Source organism: Cervus canadensis, chromosome 30 (genome assembly GCF_019320065.1).
Source record: "Cervus canadensis isolate Bull #8, Minnesota chromosome 30, ASM1932006v1, whole genome shotgun sequence".
Taxonomy (NCBI): domain Eukaryota; kingdom Metazoa; phylum Chordata; class Mammalia; order Artiodactyla; family Cervidae; genus Cervus; species Cervus canadensis.
The window spans coordinates 16,854,578-16,878,919 of record NC_057415.1 but is presented as its reverse complement, the minus strand read 5'-3'; the positions used below and the strand labels follow the sequence as shown (position 1 = coordinate 16,878,919).

Sequence of the window (24,342 nt, the reverse complement as noted above, 5' to 3'; positions counted from 1 at the left end):
TTGCCTAATAATTATTGGTATTCCTCCTTCATGACTTATTATCATTCCAATTAATTTAGATAAGTCCCAGAGGAAACAAGAGGACTGAATTTTTATGAGCACATTCAATACAAGTTATTTTCTTATTAGTCTTCTCTTACTTAAAATCTTTAGCTATCTCAGAATTCACTTGTACCGTCCCAGGCAGTTTTTTATTTCACCTATGCCTTTTCTTAAGACCCAAATATCATCAGTTCAGTTCAGTTGCTCAGCTGTGTCCGACTCTTTGCGACCTCACGGACAGCAGCACGCCAGGCCTCCCTGTCCATCACCAACTCCATCGAGTCAGTGATGCCCACCAACCATCTCATCCTCTGTTGTCCCCTTCTCCTCCTGCCTTCAATCTTTCCCAGCATCAGGGTCTTTTCAAATGAGTCAGCTCTTGGCATCAGGTGGCCAAAGTATCGGAATTTCAGCTTCAGCATCAGTCCTTCCAATGAACATCCAGGACTGATCTCCTTGAGGATGGACTGGTTGGATCTCCTGGCAGTCCAAGGGACTCTCAAGGGTCTTCTCCAACACCACAGTTCAAAGGCATCAATTCTTCGGTGCTCAGCTTTCTTTGTAGTCCAACTCTCACATCCATACATGACTACTGGAAAAACCATAGCTTTGACTAGAAGGACCTTTATTGGTAAAGGTGTCTCTGCTTTATAATATGCTGTCTAGGTTGGTCATAACTTTTTTTCCAAGGAGCAAGTGTCTCTTAATTTCATGGCTGCAGTCACCATTTGCAGTGATTTTGGAGCCCAAAAAAATAAAGTCAGCGACTGTTTCCACTGCTTCCCCATCTATTTGCCATGAAGTGATAGGACCAAATGCCATGATCTTAGCTTTCTGAATGCTGAGTTTTAAGCCAACTTTTTCACTCTCTTTTTTCACTTTCATCAAGAGGCTCTTTAGTTCTTCTTCACTTTCTACCATAAGGGTGGTGTCATCTGCATATCTGAGGTTATTGATATTTCTCCTGGCAATCTTGATTCCAGCTTGTGCTTCCTCCAGCCCAGCGTTTCTCATGATGTATTCTGCATATAAGTTAAATAAGCAGGGTGACAATATAAAGCCTTGGCGTAATCCTTTCTCTATTTGGAATCAGTCTGTTGTTCCATGTCCAGTTCTAGCTGTTGCTTCCTGACCTGCACATAGATTTCTCAAGAGGCAGGTCAGGTGGCCTGGTATTCCCATCTCTTTAAGAATTTTCCAAAGTTTGTTGTGATCCACACAACAAGGCTTTGTCAAAGGCTTTGGCGTAGTCACTAACGCATAAGTAAATGTTTTTCTGGAGCTCTGTTGCTTTTCAGTTTCCAATGCCAATGAATTTTACTCTATTGTTTATCTTAAAGAGGAGAATTATTTCTCATTATCCATGTTTCTATCAACACTTGGAAAATGAAAAGATAAATACAGTAAACCTGATATATACTTTTAAAGGTTGGGAATCACTTATTCCTAAGAGTTTCTTATTAAAAAAATAACTCATTTATGTGAATGTTTCCAGATAACTCAGTGGGTAAAGAATCTGCCTGCAATACAGGAGATGAGAGTTAGATCCCTGGGTCAGGAAAATCTTCTGAAGGAGGAAATAGCAACCCCTCTTATAGACAGAGGAGCCTGGGGGGCTACAGTCCATGGGGTCACAGAGTCAGATACTACTGAGCATGGCACAACATGGTCATGATAGCTATTTAAGTTTGCTGCTCCTGATTTTTGAGCCACTGAAGGTGGGGGAAAACATATCTATCTAGGTGTCAATAAAAAGTAATTGTCTTATATTCTTAGAGAATCTCAGGATTGTTGTTTCATTGCTAGGTCCTGTCTGAGTGTTTTGTGACTCCATAGACTGTAGCACGCCAGGCTCCTCTGTCCTTGGGATTTCCCAGGCAAGAATATTGAAATGAGTTGCCACTTTCTTATCCAGTGAATCTTCCCAACATAGGGATCAAACCCACGTCTCCTGCGTTAGCAGGCAGATCCTTTACCACTGAGCCATCAAGGAAGCCCTAATACTGGGAATTAAAAAAGACTTTAAAAGCACACACATAGATTCATCTAAAGAGCCTATTCCTCTCTAATTTGCGTACACCATGGGATGAAAGTAGCAAGTTGAACTATAAAAGGGATGAGGGTAAAGATCTAAACTTGGGTTTATTTAAAAAAATCAATTTCACAAGAACATAATGGAAACAACTGAGTTTGAAAATTTTCCCAGTAAAAGATAAGATCTTAATCTCAAAGATCTTTAAAAATGACTCAGGAGTTTTCAGCTACCTGATGAGTTTATGTGTCCAGACATTCCTTAGCATTTTTTATCCCTGTAACTATATAAGCAACACTGATCTGTCCCATAGTAGATTACAGTGGTTTTCCCTTCTTCCTGACTCCACTCAGAGAACAACTTAGGAAAGTAATGCCTTTTCAGTCTCATTGGAGCCCCTACAGGGGCAGCACTACAGACGTAGTTGATGAGACATGTGAGGATGCAGAGAAAGTAACTATCAGTGCTTAGGTTTCCCATCAGCACTCCTAGGGAAAGCTGGACACCTTTCATTTTCTGTCCCCTGCCTCATTTTGATATTTTCCTAAAAAATGGTTTTGTAAAGTTACTGTTAATTCTGTTTCTTGAGGCGAAAAATGAGAAGAGCTACTACCGTGCTGCTTATAGCATCGTATATGATGCAATAGATGTAAAACAAGTAAAAATAAAGGAGTACGGGTGGCATAGATCATCTAAAACAAAATGTATTTCCTGTATTGAATGTAAATTCTTACATGCCATCATGATCCTAAATGCTGAAGTTCACATTTTCCAGCAGTTTCTAGCAAAAAAAGAAGATTATGAAGTAACATGGGAGGATTGAGTAAAACTTTGGCAGAGTAGCAACTGTCAACTTTAGTAAGACAATCACTTCTTAAACATATTGGACATTATTTAGTGAATGGGATTATAAAATATGACCACAAAGATCCCCAAATATAGTATCCTACATGATGTGAAGGTGAAACATAACCAAGAACTTTTGCTAAAGTGTTCTCTGTACATTGTCCAACTCTGGGCCTTGTACAAAAATGGAAGCATCTTATCCCTTAAGTATAAGGCTTTCCAGTTCTGACAGCTCATCAACAGAGGTAAATAAACCTTAAATACATCAGAGCCAAGAAAGAGTAAAACGTTTAATACCATTTATAAAGAGGTGCTCAGTTGCTCAGCCGTGCCCAACTCTTTTTATAAAGAGGTGCTCAGTCTCTCAGCTATGCCCAACTCTTTGCAACCCCATGGACTGTAGTCCACCAGAACTCCTCTGTCCATGGAGTTTCCCAGGCAAGAATACTAGAGTGGGTTGCCATTTCCTACTCCAGGGGTTCTTCCTGACCCAGGGATTGAACTTTCATCTCCTGCATTGGCAGGAGGATTCTTTACCACACAGCCACCTGGGAATCCCTAAAGTGAGGATGAGAAGAGATTATTTAGGTGATGGTTCAAATTCATTACATTTTTTGATCTTTTACCAGGGATAGGGCAATAGACTGTGAGCTCCCTGAGGGCAGGCATGTGTCGTGTTGGTAGATGAACGTTTGGGGAATGAATGGCAGTGTATTAGGTGATTTCCTCTACATTACCGTATCTAATCTCTAGTTTATGGATAATGAAACTGTGGCTCAGAGCAGCTGAAGGAGTTATTGCCCAAAGTCACAGCAGTAACAACAGTTCTTGGTCCTCCTTCTTAGCTCCTTGGCCATCCTCTAGGTGTGGTGAATGGGGCCAGAACCGAATTTGTGTTTGGTAGGCCACTGTACCTATATGCTATCTAATAATTGAGGTGGGAGTTGGTGGGAAGTTTCAACCCCTTTGCTGCTGGGATGACAGCAAGAGCCACGCTGGCCAATAAGGATGGTGTTTGCACATTCAGGTTTGGAGGCAGGAAAGTGGCTGCTCAAAGAGATTGGCAGGAAGAAGGGAGACAAAGTGAAATAGTACAAGATGCCCTGCAGAGAGAGGCTGTGGAGGGGGTTTTGAGAAAAGGAAGAAAGATGTAAAGCTAAAGTCTTAGATGGAGAACACATCCCTTAAGAGAAGCAATTAGGGAGCTGTCAGATGGCACGCAGTTGAAAACCCTCTTTTCTTCAGCAAGCACAGTGTTCACCTCCGTCTTAAATGTGATGTCTTGAAGCAGAGCATGTGCTCTGCAAATGACCATGTCTTCCCTGCTCGCTGTTGCTCGGGTCTAGTGGCTTCACTCCCCTAGGAGTAGAGGGAGCCTGGCTTGACTCCTGAGAATATCTGAGTTTGACCCTTGTTCAAGTCCTCCCAAATGTCACAGCCTCAGAAGTGCTTTCTGACACAAAGGAAACAGGAAGCAGTGCTAGCATGCATCAGATTCTTCATAGCCTGCTGCTTGAATTCCCAAAGGCTCACTCTGATTTAATTTATTCCTTGGATGTGTAGATATCACCCTGCTTTCAGCTGTTTCTCTTAACCTAACCTAATTCTTAACTACACAACTGAAATGATTTTTGAAATAAAATCCTCCTTCCATATCCAAATTGCACCTTTTTTTTATGAATGGGATGAATGTGAAATAACATGATGGTGTGAGCAGTCTATGTTCCTGCATAGGCCTCTTTTTTAAAAATGAAAATCTCTTTAGAAAAAAATATTCTAAATATCAAGAAAAGAAGTTAGTGAACAAACTATCCTTTTTCTGAATACCAAATATCTAGTATAAACTTGAAATTTTTAGGAACATTTTGTAATAAAAGAATGTGTGAATAAATCTTGCATTAGCTTTTGTCTACTTCAGTTGCAAGTCTGCATTAACACTTTCCTCCCAGGTGAAAGCAAGTGGTATTTTCTTATCTAGTGTTTATAGAGGCAGAGATCACATCAAGAGAGTGAGAGGCCTTAGATAGCTTGAACTAAATTCATAGGAAACCTAATTGCACACATTCTATACTCTAATTCTATGAATGAAAATTTAATATGATATACACTTGTTAAAATCTGATATATACTTTTATTAACAACTCTTTTAACGTCAAGTGACCAGGAATTTATCAGAAATATGTGCATTGAATCCTATAGCCAAGGACAGAAAACAAATGGGAAATGCACCCTTATAAAACAGAACATGCTTCCATCAGGCTGCAGAATGGGCTCTGCTCTACTCTTAAGACTCAGGGTCAGAGAGAATCTGGAGAGACTCTAGAGTATAGCACCTTCCCTCATGCTCCTGACAGTTTTGTCTGAGTCATTTGTGACTACAGAAATGACCAGATGACTAGAAGATGGGTCTAGGAGAAAAAATAGGAGTGGATTTGGAAAAAATCTTCATGGAATACTTAAAGCTGCCTTCAGTTCCAGAAAAACCAAGCTTCTTTCTACTTTAAGACATTTATACATCCCTCTAAGTGGGAAGGTCTTGCCACCTCTCTGGTACAGACAGTGTTAGTCACTCAGTCGTGTCCGACTCTGTGCGACCCCTTGGACTGTAGCCCGCCTAGCTCTTCTGTCCATGGGATTCTGCAGGCAAGAATACTGGAGTGGGTTGACATTTGTTTCTCCGGGGGATCTTCCTGACCCAGGGATCAAACCCGGGTCTGCTGCATTGCAGGCAGACTCTTTACCCTCTGAGCCACCAAGGGAGCCTCTGATGGTACAGGTGCCAGTCTATTACTATAAATATAAACAAAATGTTCTGAATTACTCTGTATTATAAATATTATGTTATATGAATAAATTGCATATTCTATAATATAAAATATTATAATTATATAAGTCTGTATTATAGAATTATAATTATTCTATATTATGAATGCAAAATAGTAAATGGATTACTTATTCCCTGAAACCTTTTCTAAACTTCTCTCTCAACCCTCTGGGCTGCCCACCTAGGCAATTCAGCTTACACGGGATCACTGGCACTCTGTAGTGAGGGACTGAAGGTCAAGGTCCTTTCTAATCTCCAGCCGGAGACAAAGCTTTTCTCTGAGTAGGCACTCACCAGTAAGTAGAAAAGGATTTGTTTTACAGTCTTTGCATCTACTTGCCCCCGAAAGCCACTAAGATCTGAAGACTGAGCAATGTTTAGGTAAAAAGTAAATGATTTTTAGTATTAAACATGTATACTTTCATGGGACATACACACACATGCTACATGAACTTGCTCTGGATATGCCCAATTCCAAAATAGTCACCATTTCTTGTGACAAGGATTAATAGAAATAGAGGGCATGCACTTTTAAGATGGACAGACCAACATCTAAATTTCTGCTCCTTCATGTTCAGTTATGAGGCTATAGGCAAATTCTGTCTCTCAGTTTCTTCATCTGAACCATGAAGAACTCATGAAGAAACTGAGAGAGTTTAAGACATTTATACATCCCTCTGTCTGAACTGTTGTGAGGATCAAATGGGACAATGTGTAAGAAATGCCTATTATACTATATGCTCAATAAATTGTAGTTGTTCAGTCGCTCAGTCCTGTCTGACTCTTTGCGACCTCGTGGACTGCAGCATGCCAGGCTTCCATGTCTTTCACCATCTCCCAGATCTTGCTCAAACTCATGTCCATTGAGTCAGGGATGCCATCCAACATCTCGTCCTCTGTTGTCCCCTTCTCCTCCCACCTTCAATCTTTCCCAGTATCACGGTCTTTTCTAATTGAGTTGGCTCTTCGCATCAGTTGGCCAAAGTATTGAAGTTTCAGCTTCAGCATCAGTCCTTCCAATGAATATTCAGGGTTGATTTCCTTTAGGACTGACTGGTTTGATCTCCTTGCAGTCCAAGAGGCTCTCAAGAGTCTTCTCCAACACCTCAGTTCAAAAGTATCAATTCTTTGGCACTCAGCCTTCTGTATGGTTCTACTCTCACATCCATACATGACTACTGGAAAAACCATAGCTTTGACTATATGGACCTTTGCTGGCAAAGTAATGTCTCTGCTTTTTAATATTTTTAATTAATGTCTCTGCTGTCTAGGTTGGTCATAATTTTTCTTCCAAGGAGAAAACGTCTTTTAATTTCATGGCTGCAGTCACCATCTGCAGTGATTTTAGAGCCCAAGAAAATAAAGTCTGTCACTGTTTCCATTGTTTTCCCATCTCTTTGCCATGAAGTGATGGGACTGGATGCCATGATCTTAGTTTTTTAAATGTTGAGTTTTAAACCAGCTTTTTCACTCTCCTCTTTCACCTTCATCAGGAGGCTCTTTCAGTTCAATTCAGTCGCTCAGTCATGTCCGACTCTGCGACTCCATGAATCGCAGCATGCCAGGCCTCTCTGTCCATCACCAACTCCCGGAGTTTACTCAAGCTCATGTCCATCGAGTCGGTGATGCCATCCAGCCATCTCATCCTCTGTCATCCCCTTCTCCTCCTGCCTTCAATCCCTCCCAGCATCAGAATCTTTTCCAATGAGTCAGCTCTTCACATGAGGTGGCCAAAGTATTGGAGTTTCAGCTTCAGCATCAGTCCTTCCAATGAACACCCAGGACTAATCTCCTTTAGGATGGACTGCTTGGATCTCCTTGCAGTCCAAGGAACTCTCAAGAGTCTTCTCCAACACCACAGTTCAAAAGCATCAATTTTTCGGCGCTCAGCTTTCTTCACAGTCCAACTCTCACATCCATATATGACCACTGGAAAAACCATAGCCTTGACTAGATGGACCTTTGTTGGCAAAGTAATGTCTCTGCTTTTTAATATGCTATCTAGGTTGGTCATAACTTTCCTTCCAAGGAGTAAGCTCTTTAGTTCCTCTTCAATTTCTGCCATAGGGGTGGTATCATCTGCATATCTGAGGTTATTAATATTTCTCCCAGCAATCTTGATTTCAGCCTGTGCTTCATCCAGCCCAGCATTTCACATGATGTACTCTGCATATAAGTTAAATAAGCAGGGTGACAATATATGCCTTGATGTACTCCTTTCCCAATTCTGAACCAGTCTGTTGTTCCATGTCCGGTTCTAACAGTTGCTTCTGGGCCTGCATACAGGTTTCACAGGAGGCAGATAAGGTGGTCTGGTATTCCTATTTCCTTTAGAATTTTTCACAGTTTGTTTTGATCCGCACAGTCAAAGGCTTTAGCATAGTCAATGAAGTGGAAGTAGGTGTTTTCCTGAAATTCTCTTGCTTTTTCTATGATCCAACAGATGTTGGCAATTTGATCTCTGGGTTCCCTTGTCTTTTCTAAATCCAGCTTGAACTGAAATTTCTCAGTTCATGCACTGTTGAAATCTAGCTTGGAGAATTTTGAGCACTACCTTGTTATTGTATATGAAATGAGTGCAATTGTGTGGTAATTTGAACATTAATTGGTATTGTCCTTCTTTGGGATTGGAATGAAAACTGACTTTTCCCAGTCCTGTGGCCACTGCTGAGTTTTCCAAATTTGTGGCATATTGAGTGCAGCGCTTTAACCGCATCATCTTTTAGGATTTGAAATAGCTCAGCTGGAATTCCATCACTTTTATTAGCTTTGTTCATGGTAATGCTTCCTAAAGCCCACTTGATTTCACATCCCAGAATGTCTGGCTCTAGGTGAGTGATCACACCATGGTGGTTATCTGGGTCATGAAGAATTTTTTTGTATAGTTCTTCTGTGTATTTGTGCCACCTCTTCTTAACCTCTCCTGCTTCTGTTAGGTCCTTACCATTCTGTGCTTTATTGTGACCATCTTTGCATGAAATGTTCCTTTGATATCTGTAAATGGTAGATGTTATTTTTATTCTGTGAGGAAGAATGGAAAGAGCATAACATTTGTTGGGTGCCTGCTATTTGCCATGCTTTGCATCTAGAGCTTTGCACATACCATCTCGTTCTACAAACACACACACACACAGAGTTAGGAAATAACTGTTAAAAGATAATTTTTTAAGTTAAACTCATGACTCTCACAAATATGAGATGAACTAGTATCAAATTTTTTACTTTATTTAATGACAAAATTAGTAACATACTAAAACTGATTTAAGGAGAATAAAAAACAACAACAACACATATTTAGGCAACCAGGGCTTCCCTGGTGGACCAGATGGTAAAGAATCTGCCTGCTGTGCAGGAGATCTGAGTTCTATCTCTGGGTTAGGAAGATCCCCTGGAGAAGGGAATGGCTACCCACTCCAGTATTCTTGCCTGGATAATTCCATGGGCAGAGGAGCCTGGAGGGCTTTAATCCATGGGTTCACAAAATCTGTAAATAGCAGTATATGGATTCAAACATCTTTCATCATTCCAAAATTAGAGTGACTTTATTTGAAGTACTTGGATTTGTTTTCTTTTTATTTTTAGAGGATGAACAATCAATACATTCGTCGGGAAGTCTTCTGCTGTGAAACCTGTCATGAGCTCAAAAGCTTCTGGGAGAAGGAAATTAGCAAACAGACCTGTTACCGGGAACTGGAGGAAGATCGTCAGGGAAGGAGTGCCCTGAGAAAGTATGTGAATTGTTTTTTCACTGTTTTACAAGGGAGATTTCCCCAGAAATATACCAGATGTGAAGATGGAGAAGCTGAATTATTTTCATTACCTACTGTCCTCATTATGGAAATGTTGGATGCGATATTGTTAGGTCAGTGAAAGCCACAAATCAAAAGGAGAATAAGGCTTAGAAGGAAGGTGTTTATTATAGTCACAGCTTTCAGAGAGAGTATCGCTGCATGCCATTCAGTGCCACAGGGGAAGCACCGGGTTTTGGCCAGGTGACAGAAGATGAAAGCAAGGGGTAAGTCTAAGTCAGAGCCTTTATTGGTGTTTCCAAGGAAAAGACAAGTCAAGGCAGAGTAAACAGCTTAGGATTGGCTAGTTTGAGTAATGCCCAGGGGTTTTGGGATTTATGGGTGGTCTCTAGTTGTCTTGTGCTTGTCCTGGCCCTGGGATGGTATAGGGCAGAAGAAATATGGCTTTATGTATGATAGAGAGATAAGGAGGTGGTAGGGGCCATAGACACAGGATTGGTTGACATGCAAAAGAGAGGGCTAGCCCTGGGAAGGGCAGCCTTTCTGTGGCCATCGAGCTTTCTAAGATGTCAAAATATCATAAAATAGAGAAAATTACAGACATGATTTATTCATCTACTCATGCCACCATCTATATCAGGATTTCTCAACCTTTTAGCATTACTGACATTTAGGGCCTTATAATTCTTTGTTAGTGGAGTGGCTGTCCTGTGCTTTGTAAGAAGTTTAGCAGTATCCCTTAAAACATTAGATGCTGGTAGGATTCCTTTCCCCCATTGTGACAACAAAAATTATCTTCCAACATTGCCATATGTCCCCTGGAGGACAAAGTCACCCCTGATTGAGAACCAATGATATAGATATGAACAAGCTTTTTTGGTATAAACAAAATTGAGTTTCTGTTATTTATATCTTAATGAACTGAAAAAATCTCTTCCTCACCCTGCCTCTGTTGCAATCCCCAGGACACAAGGTCACACTGAATTTCAGAGTTAGATCAACAGATGTGTATAAGTGTGAAAGATCCCACCTTTGAGATCCTACATATTAAGATCTGGGGTGGGGAGGATAATATGGTCTTCCCTTCACTGGCAGTTGAACTTGTTTTAGCTAAAGAGTCTGCTGAGAGGGGAACATTTATTTGTGTGAGAAGACATGTGTCACAGGTGTCAACATTGCTCTGACTAAGACGGCCAGCACTTGCCCTCACATGTGTAGTGCCTTGGAGCAGACAGATCAGCTCAGCTTTTCAGGGACTGTCTGAGTTCTCCATCACTGAAATGGGAATAGCCCAGCCACGCTGTCTGTTTGCTAAGATGCTCATTCACAAGTGTAATGGCATCTGTGTTCTGAGGGACAATGAGGCATGTGCCTCCATGTTTCTGAGTATGCTGAGCTAAAAACACATATAATTCACATGTATTGTGTTGCACCAACATTAACTTCTTAAAACCCTTCGTCAGCTCCTAAGGGGAAATAGCCTCTCAGTACCCAGAGAAATCAAAATCAAATGTCAGAATATTTGTTTATATATTGCTAATGTAACCATACAGTTTGAAACTTTGTCCTAGAAAATTATCTTCCAGAATACACTTGACCAGACCAATGAATGGCAATAAACACTTGGGTTCTTATTTCAGCCCCCTGGGTTATGACTTTCCAAAATGCATATATGTAAGTGACAAACACACACTTTAAAAAAACTTTTACCCTCCATTAAAAAAAGTGGCAAATGCAAGCCACTGTGCAATCAAGAAATGTTCTAAATGAGTGGTAGAAGACAAAAATCTAAAAAAAGAAAATCTCAAAAATTTTCACCAATGCCAGAGCCAATAATGCCTTCTGTTGCCAAGCTAAGCTAACCAGCAAGACCTTGTGCCAAATCTGGGTAGAGTGGAAATAGGTGTTTTACCATGGACATACTTATTAGCTCATGCCTATGGGTTCACTGATGGAGAGGCATGCAGCCAGAGCTGTGGGGAATCCATTTACCCTGGGAACACATGTGAGTTGAAGAGGTCCTGGAGATGAGATCACAAGGCAAAGTGGATGGTCTCAGAACTAGAAATCCTCTTACTCTCTCTGAGTCTGGCTACAAAGAAGCAATAGCAGGTGTCAGTCCCCTGGAGAAGTAGAAAACGGGTTTGAAATAACTGTTGAAGCAATCTGAGAGAAGTCAAGCGTGCTGTGGGAATAATGAGCAAATCTCCTAGTGTGTTGGGACAGTCCAGATGTATGTATATCATTTTGTTATCATCATGTATTATGCTCTTTTTTATTTTCCAAAGTATCTCAATTTAGATGATAACTTACATGAACCTCTAACTCTAAATAACCAGGCTGAAACTATATTTGAGTAACTGTATAATACTTATATGAAAAAAATAATGTTTTAAGGTAATAAGTATGACCTTCAAAATTCTTCTTCAGAATTTATCAGAACTCACAATGTCAATATACATTAAATCTGGTTGACTTGTGTAACAAGAGGTGTTTATTAGTCCTCACCCCAAGACCATTCACCTTCCTTTGTTTTGATTCCTGCTTATCAGTTATGTCAACTATGCTGTGGTTTTGGGTTCTTCCTACCCAATCATTTCTTCTTTCCTCACCCCACCCCCCAGCCCCTGCTTTATTTTCCATAGGTAATTCCTTCAATTATGCTTCTTGGAGGACCCAAACTGACACATTTTTTTGGGCCTAGCAAGCATGTGATAGAAAAACACTAATTATATGCCCAACTGATCTCTGATTCTTAGGATTCTAGTTTAAGATTCACCACCCTCCTCACCAAACCCTGCTTTCTAGTCAAAACCCATACTAATCAAGCAGAATTTGTATTCCTAGATATTAATTACAACTCCTCCACAAATCATATGGATCTAGAACAATAAATAGTAGGTATTATTTGGTCTCCATTTGAAAAGTGAGGTCAATATTTCTAGGCTTAAGGGAAAAAAGTTCTCTTCAAGCTTTAATGTCTGTTTAATTATTCTTCTACTGTATCTGACTTTTTTTTAAGTATTTTTAAGTATTTTTTTTTAAGTATTATCTTTTTCATATTGACCTTTCTTACTACAGACTAAAAGGTCCATATACATACTGCCATTCACCAAATTACTGAGAGCACGAAGATTAAGAGAAGCAGCACAGTAATGAAAGATAGTGACCAGAAGGGGGAAGTTAACAGTATAAATACTCATAAAACAGGATTTAATGTGGATTTAGGTGGATAGTGGCGTCTATCATCCACCTGGTAATATATAGTGATATAGCTACTATAAAAAGTGAATAAATGTGTCATAAACCCCAGATTCCTAAATTCTGTTCCTATAATAAATTCATCATTCCAAATGTGTTCATTTGGGTACTCCAAGAAGCAGAGGGCAAGATGAAGTTAGATGAGTATGAGATTTACTGGGGGACACTCCTGTGAGAGAAAAATGGGAAGCAAGTTATGTTGTGCTGGTAAATATTTAACAACTACTTCTCTGTGGAGTATATGTATATACACACACACACACTCAACATTCAGAAAACTAGGACCATGGCGTCTGGTCCCATCACTTCATGGCAAATAGATGGGGAAACAATGGAAACAGTGACAGACTTTATTTTGGGGGGCTTCAAAATCACTGCAGATAGTGACTGCAGCCATGAAATTAAAAGACACTTGCTCCTTGGAAGAAAAGTTATGACCAACCTAGATAGCATATTATGAAGCAGAAACATCACTTTGCCAACAAAGGTCTGTCTAGTCAAAGCTTTTGTTTGTTTTTCTGGTATTGAGCTTCATGAGCTGCTTGTATATTTTGGAAATTAGTTCTTTGGCATTTGTTTCATTTGCTATTATTTTCTCCCATTATGAGAGTTGTCTTTTCACCTTGCTTATAGTTTCCTTCATAGTGAAAAGGCTTTTAAGTTTAATTAGGTGCCATTTATTTATTTTTGTTTTTATTTCCATTACTTTATTTTTCTTGGCTCCAAAATCACTGCAGATGGTGATTGCAGCCATGAAATTAAAAGACCTTACTCCTTGGAAGGAAAGTTATGGCCAACTTAGACAGCATATTAAAAAGCAGAGACATTACTTTGCCAACAAAGGTCCGTCTAGTCAAAGCTGTGGTTTTCCAGTGGTCATGTATGGATGTAAGAGTTAGACCATAAAGAAAGGTGAGCGCCGAAGAATCGATGCTTTGAACCGTGGTGTTGGAGAAGACTCTTGAGAGTCCCTTGGACTGCAAGGAGATCCAACCAGTTCATCCTAAAGGAAATCAGTCCTGAATATTCATTGGAAGGTCTGATGCTGAAGCTGAAACTCCAATACTTTGGCCACCTCATGCGAAGAGCTGAGTCATTTGAAAAGACCCTATTGCTGGGAATGATTGAAGGCAGGAGAAGAAGGGGATGACAGACGATGAAATTGTTGGATGGCATCACCGACTCAATGGACATGAGTTTGGGTAAACTCTGGGGGTTGGTGATGGATAGGGAAGCCTGGTGTGCTGCAGTCCATGGGGTCGCAAAGAGCTGGACATGACTGAGCAACTGAACTGAACTGAACTGATATATATACACTTATATGTACATAGTTTATTATAAATTTTACTGAGAAAAAGATGTACAACACAAATCTTTACAAACCATAAGAAAACATGCAATGCTTTTTATTACACATTTCATATAGCTAACAGATTCTCATAGCATCTTTCTATTGGCATTTGCTAACCTTTGTGTCTATAGTCCACCTGTGATTGCAATTCAGCTATGATTTGATGAAACCAGACAAACAATAAATGCTTAATATTTTCAGCTTTCTGGGTCATATGCTCTTGTGTTGCAACTATTCAATTCTGCTACTGTGTGAAAGTAGTCACGGACAGTATGTCAACAAATGGGCAGGGCTATATTCTGATAAAAGTTTATTTACAAAAACAGGCAGTTGGCCAGCTGGATCTCTGAGCAACACATTTTCATGCTCACCACACAAAGGAAAAGTTAAAACCCCTTTAATTAATGATGAACCTACATGATACTAGGGCTTCACAGGTGGCACAGTGGTAAAGAATCTGACTGCCAATGCAGAAGACTCTAGAGACACAGTTTCAATCCCTGGGTTGGGGAGATCCCTTTGATAAGGAAATGGCAACCCTCTCCAGGGGATCTTCCTGATCCAGGAATGAGACTGGGGTCTCCTGCATTGCAGGTGGATTCTTTACCAACTGAATTACCAGGGAAGTCCATGTGTAAGGTCAGTTCAGTTCAGTTCAGTTCAGTCGCTCAGTCGTGTCCGATTCTTTGTGACCCCATGAATCGCAGCACGCCTGGCCTCCCTGTCCATCACCAACTCCCGGAGTTTACTCAAACTCATGCCCATCGAGTCGGTGATGCCATCCAGCCATCACATGCCCACTAATGGAAAAGCATCAGTTACAAGTTTTATCTCCCCTTTCAAACTGGAAAATTATATCTTTGTGTCATTCATTCTATTTAAAGCTGAAGCAGAATGAGGATGATAACCAATGTCTTTACAGTATTCCCCCATGTCCCTAATTCTCTCAATATTTCAACTTTCAATCCTTGGTTGCTAATGTGCTTAAGCAACAACTACCACCAACCAACAGGCCAACATTCCAAATTCTTTCCATTCTCTCTTGAGCCCATAATTGAGCAGACTTTTAAGTAAGAAGTTTCCTGGAGACAGTTTGGTAATTGATGCCTAGAGCTTTCAAAATATTTATACCCTCAGACTTCCCTGGTGGTCCAATGGTTAAGAATCTCCCTGCCAATACAGGGGACCATGGGTTTGATCCCTGGTCTGGGAAGATTTCACATGCTTTCACAACTACTGAGCCCGCACCCTACAACTATAGAAGCCTGCATGCCTTAGAGTCTATGCTCTGCGACAAGAGAGACCACTGCAATGAGACTAGACAGTAGCCCCTGCTAGACACAACCAGAGAAAGCCTGAGCATAGCAATGATGACCCAGTGCAGTCAAAAATAAAAACAAATTAAAAAAAATTACACCCTCTCGTTATTCACCTCTGGGAATCTCTTCAATGAAAGTAGACTAGTATATAGAAAGAGTATTACATATTGTCATATTCATTTTAGCATTATTTACAAGACTGAAAAGTAAAGCTGAATCCAAGTTTTCTTTATTCTTTACTATATATTCTCATTTATCCATAATAATCGTGCACTGCTTTAGCATTGTTATGAATTGTGCCTCCCACCCTGCAAATTTGTATGTGGAAGTCCTAACCCCCAGTCCTACGTCAGAACGTGACTGTATTTGGAGATAGGGCCTTTAAAAAAGATGAGAGTTGAAATGAGGCCTTTTATGGTAATTCCCAGCCCAATCTAACTGTTGTTCTGATAAGAAGAGGTTTGATACACAAAGGGACACCAAGAATGCACAAACACAGAGAAAAGGCCATGTGAGGATGGATTAAGAAGGCCACCTGCATGCAAAGGAAAGAGGCCTTGGGAGAAATCAAACCTGCTGACACCTCCATCTCAAGCTTCCATCCTCTAAAACTATGAGACAATAAATGTCTGTTGTTTAAGCCAAACAATCTGTGTTATTTCTTTATGGCTGCCCTAGTAAATGAATAAAAGCATTTATCCAACTTAAGAAACTAACCAATTGTATACCTTGGAAAACCAGTGTCCTTCTCAGTTAGGCTCCTTGACATGCTCTCCAGAGGAAATAGCCATCAACAATTTCTCACATATGTCTCCCCAAAACTTTCCTTTTAATAAGCAACTAAATATGTGTGCTATATTTCTATGCAAAATGGGACCTATACAATCTTCACTATTCTGCAACTTCCTTTGTTAACTTACTCTATCTTGAAAGTTTTTCTATATTAACATTTTCAGTTCTTCTTTAATGTTTTCTACTGTAATGACGTGACAATCAATTTAACCAATCACCTTGAAGGACGTTTAAGTTGTTTTTCATTTTGGGACTTTTCAGTTAATGTTGCAATAATAGTTATACATACATTTTTCATACATGGATAATATTATGGGATAAGTTCATAGAAATTAAGATGTTTTGTCAAAGGATGAATGTTTAAAATATTGACAACTATTGCTCTCTTGTCTTGCAAAGAGGTTGTTTTAGTTTAAACTTCCACTCAAGCGTGGGAATGCCAAATTTTACTGTCACTCATTCTCTGTGTTGTCAAACTTTTAATCACTTTTAATCTAACAGGTGAAAATGGCATCTCACTGTTTTAAACTGATTTTAATTAATTACAAGTTTGGTTGAGATTTTTTTTTTTTTTTCCATTGGGTTGAGATCTTTTCATATACATAGGAACTAGCTGGATTTTTTTTTTTTAACTGTCTGTAGATGTTTATTCTACTCCATGTAACAAAGCTATGAAGTTCCATGTTTAAATGTACAGTGATATAATACTTTACAATATAAAATACAATTTATAGAAATTTCTATCAAGTAAACCTAAAGAAACACACTTGATTTTTTACATTTGGTTGTATTTAAATTAGAAAATTTTTGTTTTACATGTAAAAAAAAAAACTTCACATCACATTAGTTGAGATCTTTTCATGTGCATAGGAACTAGCTGGATTTTTTTTCTAAGGAAACTATATTTATATATGTATAGCTTGTGCCTGTTAGATTATAGACTTTCTTTTTCTTAATTGATTTATATGTCTGCATTTCTTTTCTTTTTGTATACAGATCTATGAGTCTGGCAAATGCTCAGAATCACATAATCACCACAGTCAAAATATAGAATAATTCCATCACTCTGAAAAAATCCCCTTATGCTTCTGCTTTGGGTCAACCTCTGTGCCAATTTTCAGTCCACAGCAACCACTGATCTATTCTACTTCACTATAGTTTTGCCTTTTCCAGAATGTCATAAATGAATTATACAGTATGTAGTCTTTTATGCCTGGTTCTTTTCATTGAGCACAATGTACTTGGGATTTCTTCTTCTAGTGTGTATCAATTGTGTGTATCCATTCCTTCTCATTGATGAGTACTTTTCTGTGTAGGAATGTATCATAACTTGGTGATCCACTCCCCCACTGAAGTACACTTAGGTTATTTCCAGGTTTTGGTGACTATAAATAAAGTGCTATAAACATTTACATACAGATTTCTATGTGAACATAAATTTCTATTTGTCTTGAGTAAACTCTCAGGATTGAGATTACTGGGTCATATGGTTAACATACGGTTAACTGTGTAAGAAACTGTTTTACAAACTGACTGCACCATTTTGCATTTTAATAACAATGTAAGAAAATTCCAATTACTCAGAATCTTGACTAATGCTTGGTGTGAGTTTTTTTGTGAAGGTTTTTTTGGTTTGGTGGGTGAAGGTTGAATTTTAGTTTTGCCACGGGAGGTGTAGAGAGACAGAATTGGCTTTGTTTTTGTTTTGGTCTTTCTGTCAAGTGAGTGATACCTCATCATGGTTTTAATTTGTATTTTCCTAATTATATTGAGCATCTTTTATCTGTTTATTTGCCACTCATCCTAATTATGTTGAGTATGTCTTATGGGTTTATTTGCCACTCATATAACTTCTTTAGAAAAATGGCCGTTCAAATATTTTATCCATTATATTATTTTCTTATTATTGAGTTTGAAATATTATATTGTCTAGAAACAAGTCTCTTATCAGACATGTTAAGTGCAAATATTGTTAATGGCTTGTCTTTTATTCTCTTCACAGTATCTTTCACAGAGCAAATGTTTTAATTTTGATAAAGTCCCAAATTTTCTCTTCTTTTATGAATCATGCTTTTTTGTGTTGTATATAAGAATTTTTCCCTGATCCCAACCAAGATCATGAAGATATTGTTTTTTTGGCTTTGTTGTTGAAGCCTTAGTCTCACTTACCTTCAAGTCTATGATCCATTTTTAGTTAATTTTGTATAAGATGTGGAGTGTGGGTCAAGGGCCATGTTGTTTTTAATATGGATGTATAATGTTCCAGTACCATTTTTTCAAAAGCTATCCTTCGTGCCAGGTGGCTCAGTGGTAAAGAACCTGCCTGCCAATGCAGGAGATGTGAGTTTGATCCTTGGGTTGGGAAGATCCCTTGGAGGAGGAAATGACAACCCACTCCAGTATTATTGCTGGGAAAATCCCATGAACAGAGCCTGGTGGGCTACAGTCCATGGGGTCACAAAGAGGTGGACGTAACTGAGTGACTCAGCGCTCACACATTCTTCCTCCATTGAGTTGTCTTTGTCGCTGATCAAAAATCAATTGTCTGTGTTTGTGTGTATTTATATCTATACTCTCTATTGTGTTCTATGATCCGTTTGTTCCTTCCCTGATGCTACACTGTCTTGATGATGGTAGCTTTATTTTAAGCCTCGTAAGTCACATAGTATATATCCTCCAACTTTCTTCTACTTTAAAATTGTTTTGCTAATCAACTTCTCTTGCCTTTCCATATAAAATTTAGAATCAGCTTGTTTATAGCTACAGAAAATTCCTGCTGGGATTTTGATTGATATTACACTGAATCCACATATGGATTTTGGAAGGAGTAAATTTTGGAGAAAACTACGCATTCATAGACTGTTCATTACTCTTATTATTTTCTTCATTAATTTGTAAAAAAAAAAAAATTTGTTTCTCTTAAAAATATTCTTCAGAAGAAAATAAACTTCACTGGACCAGCAGATGTGGAAACAAATGCAATAACCATGAATATTGTTTCTTCTCCTCAGGCTCAGAGAAGAATGGAAGCAGAGACTGGAGAAAAGGCTGAGGATGTTGGACAATCCTGATGGAAAGGAAAAGCAGGAAAACACTGTGGGCTGAGAGCTTCCGGCTTCATCCACTTCAAAGATAACAAACCACCAAGGGCACTTTTCTAGGAGAAAAACTAACACCCAAGTTATGTTGACTTACTCAGCAGGACACTCTTTATTTGCTCTCCCATTTGTGAAGGGATTTACATGTGAAACCTCCCCTAGTGCTAATGGGACTCTTTATCCATCTCAATCCTCCCTGTCACAGAGGACAGGATGACCGCCAATGGGATATGAAGCTTGGGGTATCTAATATAAAAATCTCTTGGAATTAGCACTTCCAAGTTTCAAAGATCCACGTAATGTACTTTATTTCCACATTTTCTTCTCATTTTGAAATCTGAATATTTTATTCAAGCTTACCAGGGGCAATTACTGTTTGGGAACCTGGCTTCCCTAATTATTCTGGAAAAACAGAGTCATACAATCTTTTTTCCTGTCCCCACCCCCTCCCCCTTTTTTAAATGAAGACAGAAATGCTACTACTAACAGAAAGAAAGCTAAAGAAATTATTCTTATAAAAAGAATAATTTTTAACATTATGGTTTGAAAATGAACTGAACTAAATTATTTTCTCCTCATACAAATTTTTATAAACTTTTAAGTAGAAGCATGCAGTGAAAGCAGGATAATGTTAATAAACTTGGTTGTTGTGTCCTCAATGGTGTGTGTCCTGTGTTAACTCCCTCATGCCTGTCATGATTAGTTCTCTGATGCTCTAGCAAGTGTCAGCTCCAGCTGCCTTTAGACACATTTGGGAATTTAAAGTCACTTTCATGGAAGCCTCCTCTTGGGCCCAGACATGATCATGGTCACAGATCAGGAGGGATTCTGTCAGTCACAGGAACTAGGGCTCCTCCAGTCCTCTACCCAGGGATTCCTCACTGCGAACAAGAGCAGTGTGAAAAGCCCCAGCCAGCCAAAGAGCCCAGATGGCCAGAGGGACCCAGAGAATGACACGCACGGTGTTGGGGAGGGTATCACAGCACTCACAGATGCTATGGGGTGGCATAAACTTCTGCCACTGCAGAACTAAAAGAGATCCTATGGCTAAGGGGGTCACAGGGTGGCAAGAGGGCTAGAGAGGTGATTCCACAATCCCTCAGTTATGAGATCCAGAGTACATGCTCAAATCCTTGCTATAGGCTCTTATCCAATTCAGATATGACTAAGTGAAGTAAAAGTCACTCAGTTGTGTCTGACTCTGCAGCCCCATGGACTATAGAGTCCATGGAATTCTTTAGGCCAGAATACTGGAGTGGGTCGCCTTTCTCTTCTCAAGGGGATCGTCCCAACCCAGGGATTGAACCCAGGTGTCCCACATTGCAGGCGGATTCTTTACTAGCTGAGCCACAAGGGAAGCCCAAGAATACTGGAGTGGGTAGCCTATCCCTTCTCCAGCAGATCTTCCCAACCCAGGATCTCCTGCCTTGCAGGCGGATTCTTTACCGACTGAGCTATCAGGAGGCCCAGATACAACTAATAAGCTGTAAATTACAGCTGGGAAAATTTGAGCAAAGTTTGGGGAAAGAGGCTAATAATAAAATGAAAATTTAGTAAGGACAGAGAGCCATGGGAATAAATATCAGAATACCTAACCACATCGGAGGGTCAGAGAAAGCCCCTTGAGACACTGATGTTTAAGCTGAGGCCTATAAAAATGAGTAAGAGTCATGCAGAAGAAAAGAAACAGCATGAAAGAAGAACTAAAGAGGAGCAGTAGGACTGCAGGGTAGAGGAGGACTGAGGGTCCTGGGAAGTGATGAACTGGGAAATATGTGTCTATAACCCAGGATGAAGAGGGCAACTATTTTATAGGAGGGTGGAGATGTGAGCAGGGACCTCTGGAGCCCAAGCTAAAGATTCTGTATTGATCCACAGGGAATTAGAAAGACCTTGACAGGTAGTGAAATGAACAGATTAGATTTGCATTTATAATTTTTTTGAATTTTGTGTATACATATATATGTGTGTCTAATTTTATAGAGGTACATAAATATACATGCTGATATGATTTTATTACAGTTTTTAAGTTCAGTCGCTCAGTCATGTCTGACTCTTTGCGACCCCATGAATCGCAGCACGCCAGGCCTCCCTGTCCATCAACAACTCCCGGAGTTTACTCAAACTCATGCCCATCGAGTTGGTGATGCCATCCAGCCACCTCATCCTCTGTCATCCCCTTCTCCTCCTGCCCCCAATCCCTCCCAGCATCAGGGTCTTTTCCAGTGAGTCAACTCTTCGCATGAGGTGGCCAAAGTATTGGAGTTTCAGCCTCAGCATCAGTCCTTCCAAGGAACACCCAGGACTGATCTCCTTTAGGATGGACTGGTTGGATCTCCTTGCAGTTCAAGGGACTCTCAAGAATCTTCTCCAACACCACAGTTCAAAAGCATCACTTCTTCAGTGCTCAGCTTTCTTCACAGTCCAACTCTCACATCCATACATGACCACTGGTAAAACCATAGCCTTGACTAGATGGACCTTTGTTGGCAAAGTAATGTCTCTGCTTTTTAATATGCTATCTAGGTTGGTCATAACTTTCCTTCCAAGGAGTAAGCATCTTTTAATTTCATGGCTGCAATCACCATCCACAGTGATTTTGGAGCCCCAAAAATAAAGCCTGACACTGTTTCCACTGTTTCCCCATCTATTTGCTATGAAGTGATGGGACCAGATGCCATGATATTAGTTTTCTGAATGTTGAGCTTTAAGCCAACTTTTTCACTCTCCTCTTTCACTTTCATCAAGAGGCTTTTTAGTTCCTCTTCACTTTCTGCCATAAGGGTGTTGTCATCTGCACATCTGAGGTTATTGATACTCCTCCTGGCAATCTTGATTCCAGCGTGTGCTTTGTCCAGCCCAGCGTTTCTCAGGATGTACTCAGTTCCTCATCAGGGAGAGAAAAAAAGAGTACAGTACGTATAGATAGACACATAGGTAGACTCAAAGAGAGAGTCATGCCCTTGTGATAGTTTGTCATTTATATGAGTCATTTCTTCCAGGTTTCCTTTGGCCAGTCATTCTGTACACCGGTTCTGAGTCTGCATTTGATATATCTCAGGACCCTTCTATGTGTGCACACACATCTCTCAGCCAAGATGGATTCCAGGGAAGAGGACTATAGGTAGCTTGGCATCACTCCCCTTTTTACTTCCAAGGAGTTTCCTAGTCAGAAGATCTCCCTGACTTTTAGAATGAGAAATAAGTGGTCTCTTATCTCTTATCTTGGCAGGCCCAGCCTCCTCTCTAGATTGTCCTGCTATTGGTATTTTGGAGTTCCTGTCCACAGGGAATGAACTCCAATTGCTCACACTGGGGAATGCATCTACCTTCTGCCTCAGTCAGAATCATCTAGAAAACTTTTATTAAAGTTTATGGATCCCTGGACTCCACCCCCAGAGATCCTAATTCTGTTGGTCTAGTATGGCGCTCAGGAATTACTGCATTTTCATTTGAACGACCCAGGATATTCTGATGCTTAGCCAGACCTGGGAATGACTTCTCCCGAGGGCACAGGATTGAGTGGAGAAAGACATACAAAACTGAACCAGTCAGCAAGGTGTACACTAGGTCTCTAAAACTTGGTCATCCGGAACAGCTGAAACTTTGTACCATCTTTCCATTTCCTCCAGGCTCCAGCCCTTGGCAACCACTGTGGTGAATTGTGTATCTGAAATTTGCTCAAAGAGTAGACTTTAAGTGTTCTCAGCATACATCAGTTCAGTTCAGTTCAGTCGCTCAGTTGTGTCCGACTCTTTGCGACCCCATGAATCGCAGCACACCAGGCCTCCCTGTCCATCACCAACTCCCGGAGTTTACTCAAACTCATGTCCATCGAGTCGGTGACCCATCCAGCCATCTCATCCTCTGTCATCCCCTTCTCCTCCTGCCCTCAGTCTTTCCCAGCGTCAGGGTCTTTTCCAATGAGTCAGCTCTTCGCGTGAGGTGGCCAAAGTATTGGAGTTTCAGCTTCAGCATCAGTCCTTCCAATGAACACCTAGGACGATCTCCTTTAGGATGGACTGGTTGGATCTCCTTGCAGTCCAGTGGACTCTCAAGAGTCTTCTCCAAGCATACATACACATACAAAATAAGGCAACTAAGTGAGATGATGGAAATGTTAATTAGCTTGGCTGTGGTAATCATTTCACAAATTATATATGTATCAAATCATTATGTTGTATATCTTAAATACATATAATTTGTCAATTTTATTTTAGGATAGAGGGATGGAAACTGAATCAACATGGTAAGGCCACAAGAAAGGCATAAGGATCCAGCTTGAAAGAAGCATGGAGGTCTCACAGAGAGGTCGAGATCAGGCCTTCAAGGATGGGGAACAGCATTCCTGAGGAATGAGCTTTTAGCTGGAGAGATGCCTTGGGGTTAAATGAGGAGGCCCTTAAAATGCTGGCTAAGGAGCTGATGAGTCTCCAAAGTTGATGAGTCTCCAATGGCAATGGAGACTCATCAAAGGTTTTTGAGCAGGGCAGTAACTTGCTAAGAACTTGTCTTAGTGACTGATAAAACAATCCTGGCAGTGGTGTGGAAAATGCACTCCACAGATGCTAGGGATTGTCTTTATTAAAACTATGTTTATCCAAATAATTTGATTTGGAAAGTGTACCCTTTATGAGATCTCTACTTCATTCAAGGTGAGTGAAAGTACAAATAAGAATGTGGCCTTAAGTGATAAACTATAGAGAACAAAGCATGACTAATTTGCCTTATGCTTTGACTTAAAACAAACACCTTTAAACATACAGTTTTTTATTTCAAAATTAATTATCACATTTCCTTTAATCACTCTGTGTCATGTGATGTATTATGTGAAACATAAACTGAATATGGTAAAATCTTGAATTTCACCAGATTAGAGATGAACACCACTCAAAAAGGCTTTACTGGGAAAAAGAAAAAAAAAGGCTTTACTGAATTTAAACCACAGCTTCACGTATGACTGATAAGTAGCTATAAAAGGTCTTCTTGTCTTTGGACAAACAATTTATTATCAGTGACAGAAGAAAT

General features: G+C 39.8%; 1 protein-coding gene across 2 annotated transcripts in view; it reads left to right on the top strand.

Annotated features, from left to right (window-relative positions):
* The window catches only part of FAM240B (family with sequence similarity 240 member B), a 68,605-nt gene extending 48,696 nt beyond the window's left edge, over positions 1–19,909 (top strand). For both annotated transcript variants that reach the window (XM_043453800.1, XM_043453801.1), the window contains 2 exons: positions 9,327–9,472; positions 19,228–19,909. In XM_043453800.1, the coding sequence (XP_043309735.1) occupies positions 9,327–9,472; positions 19,228–19,321 (240 nt within the window). In that variant the 3' untranslated portion in view covers positions 19,322–19,909. The remainder of the gene's footprint in view (positions 1–9,326; positions 9,473–19,227) is intronic.
* Positions 19,910–24,342: the final 4,433 nt, after the last annotated feature.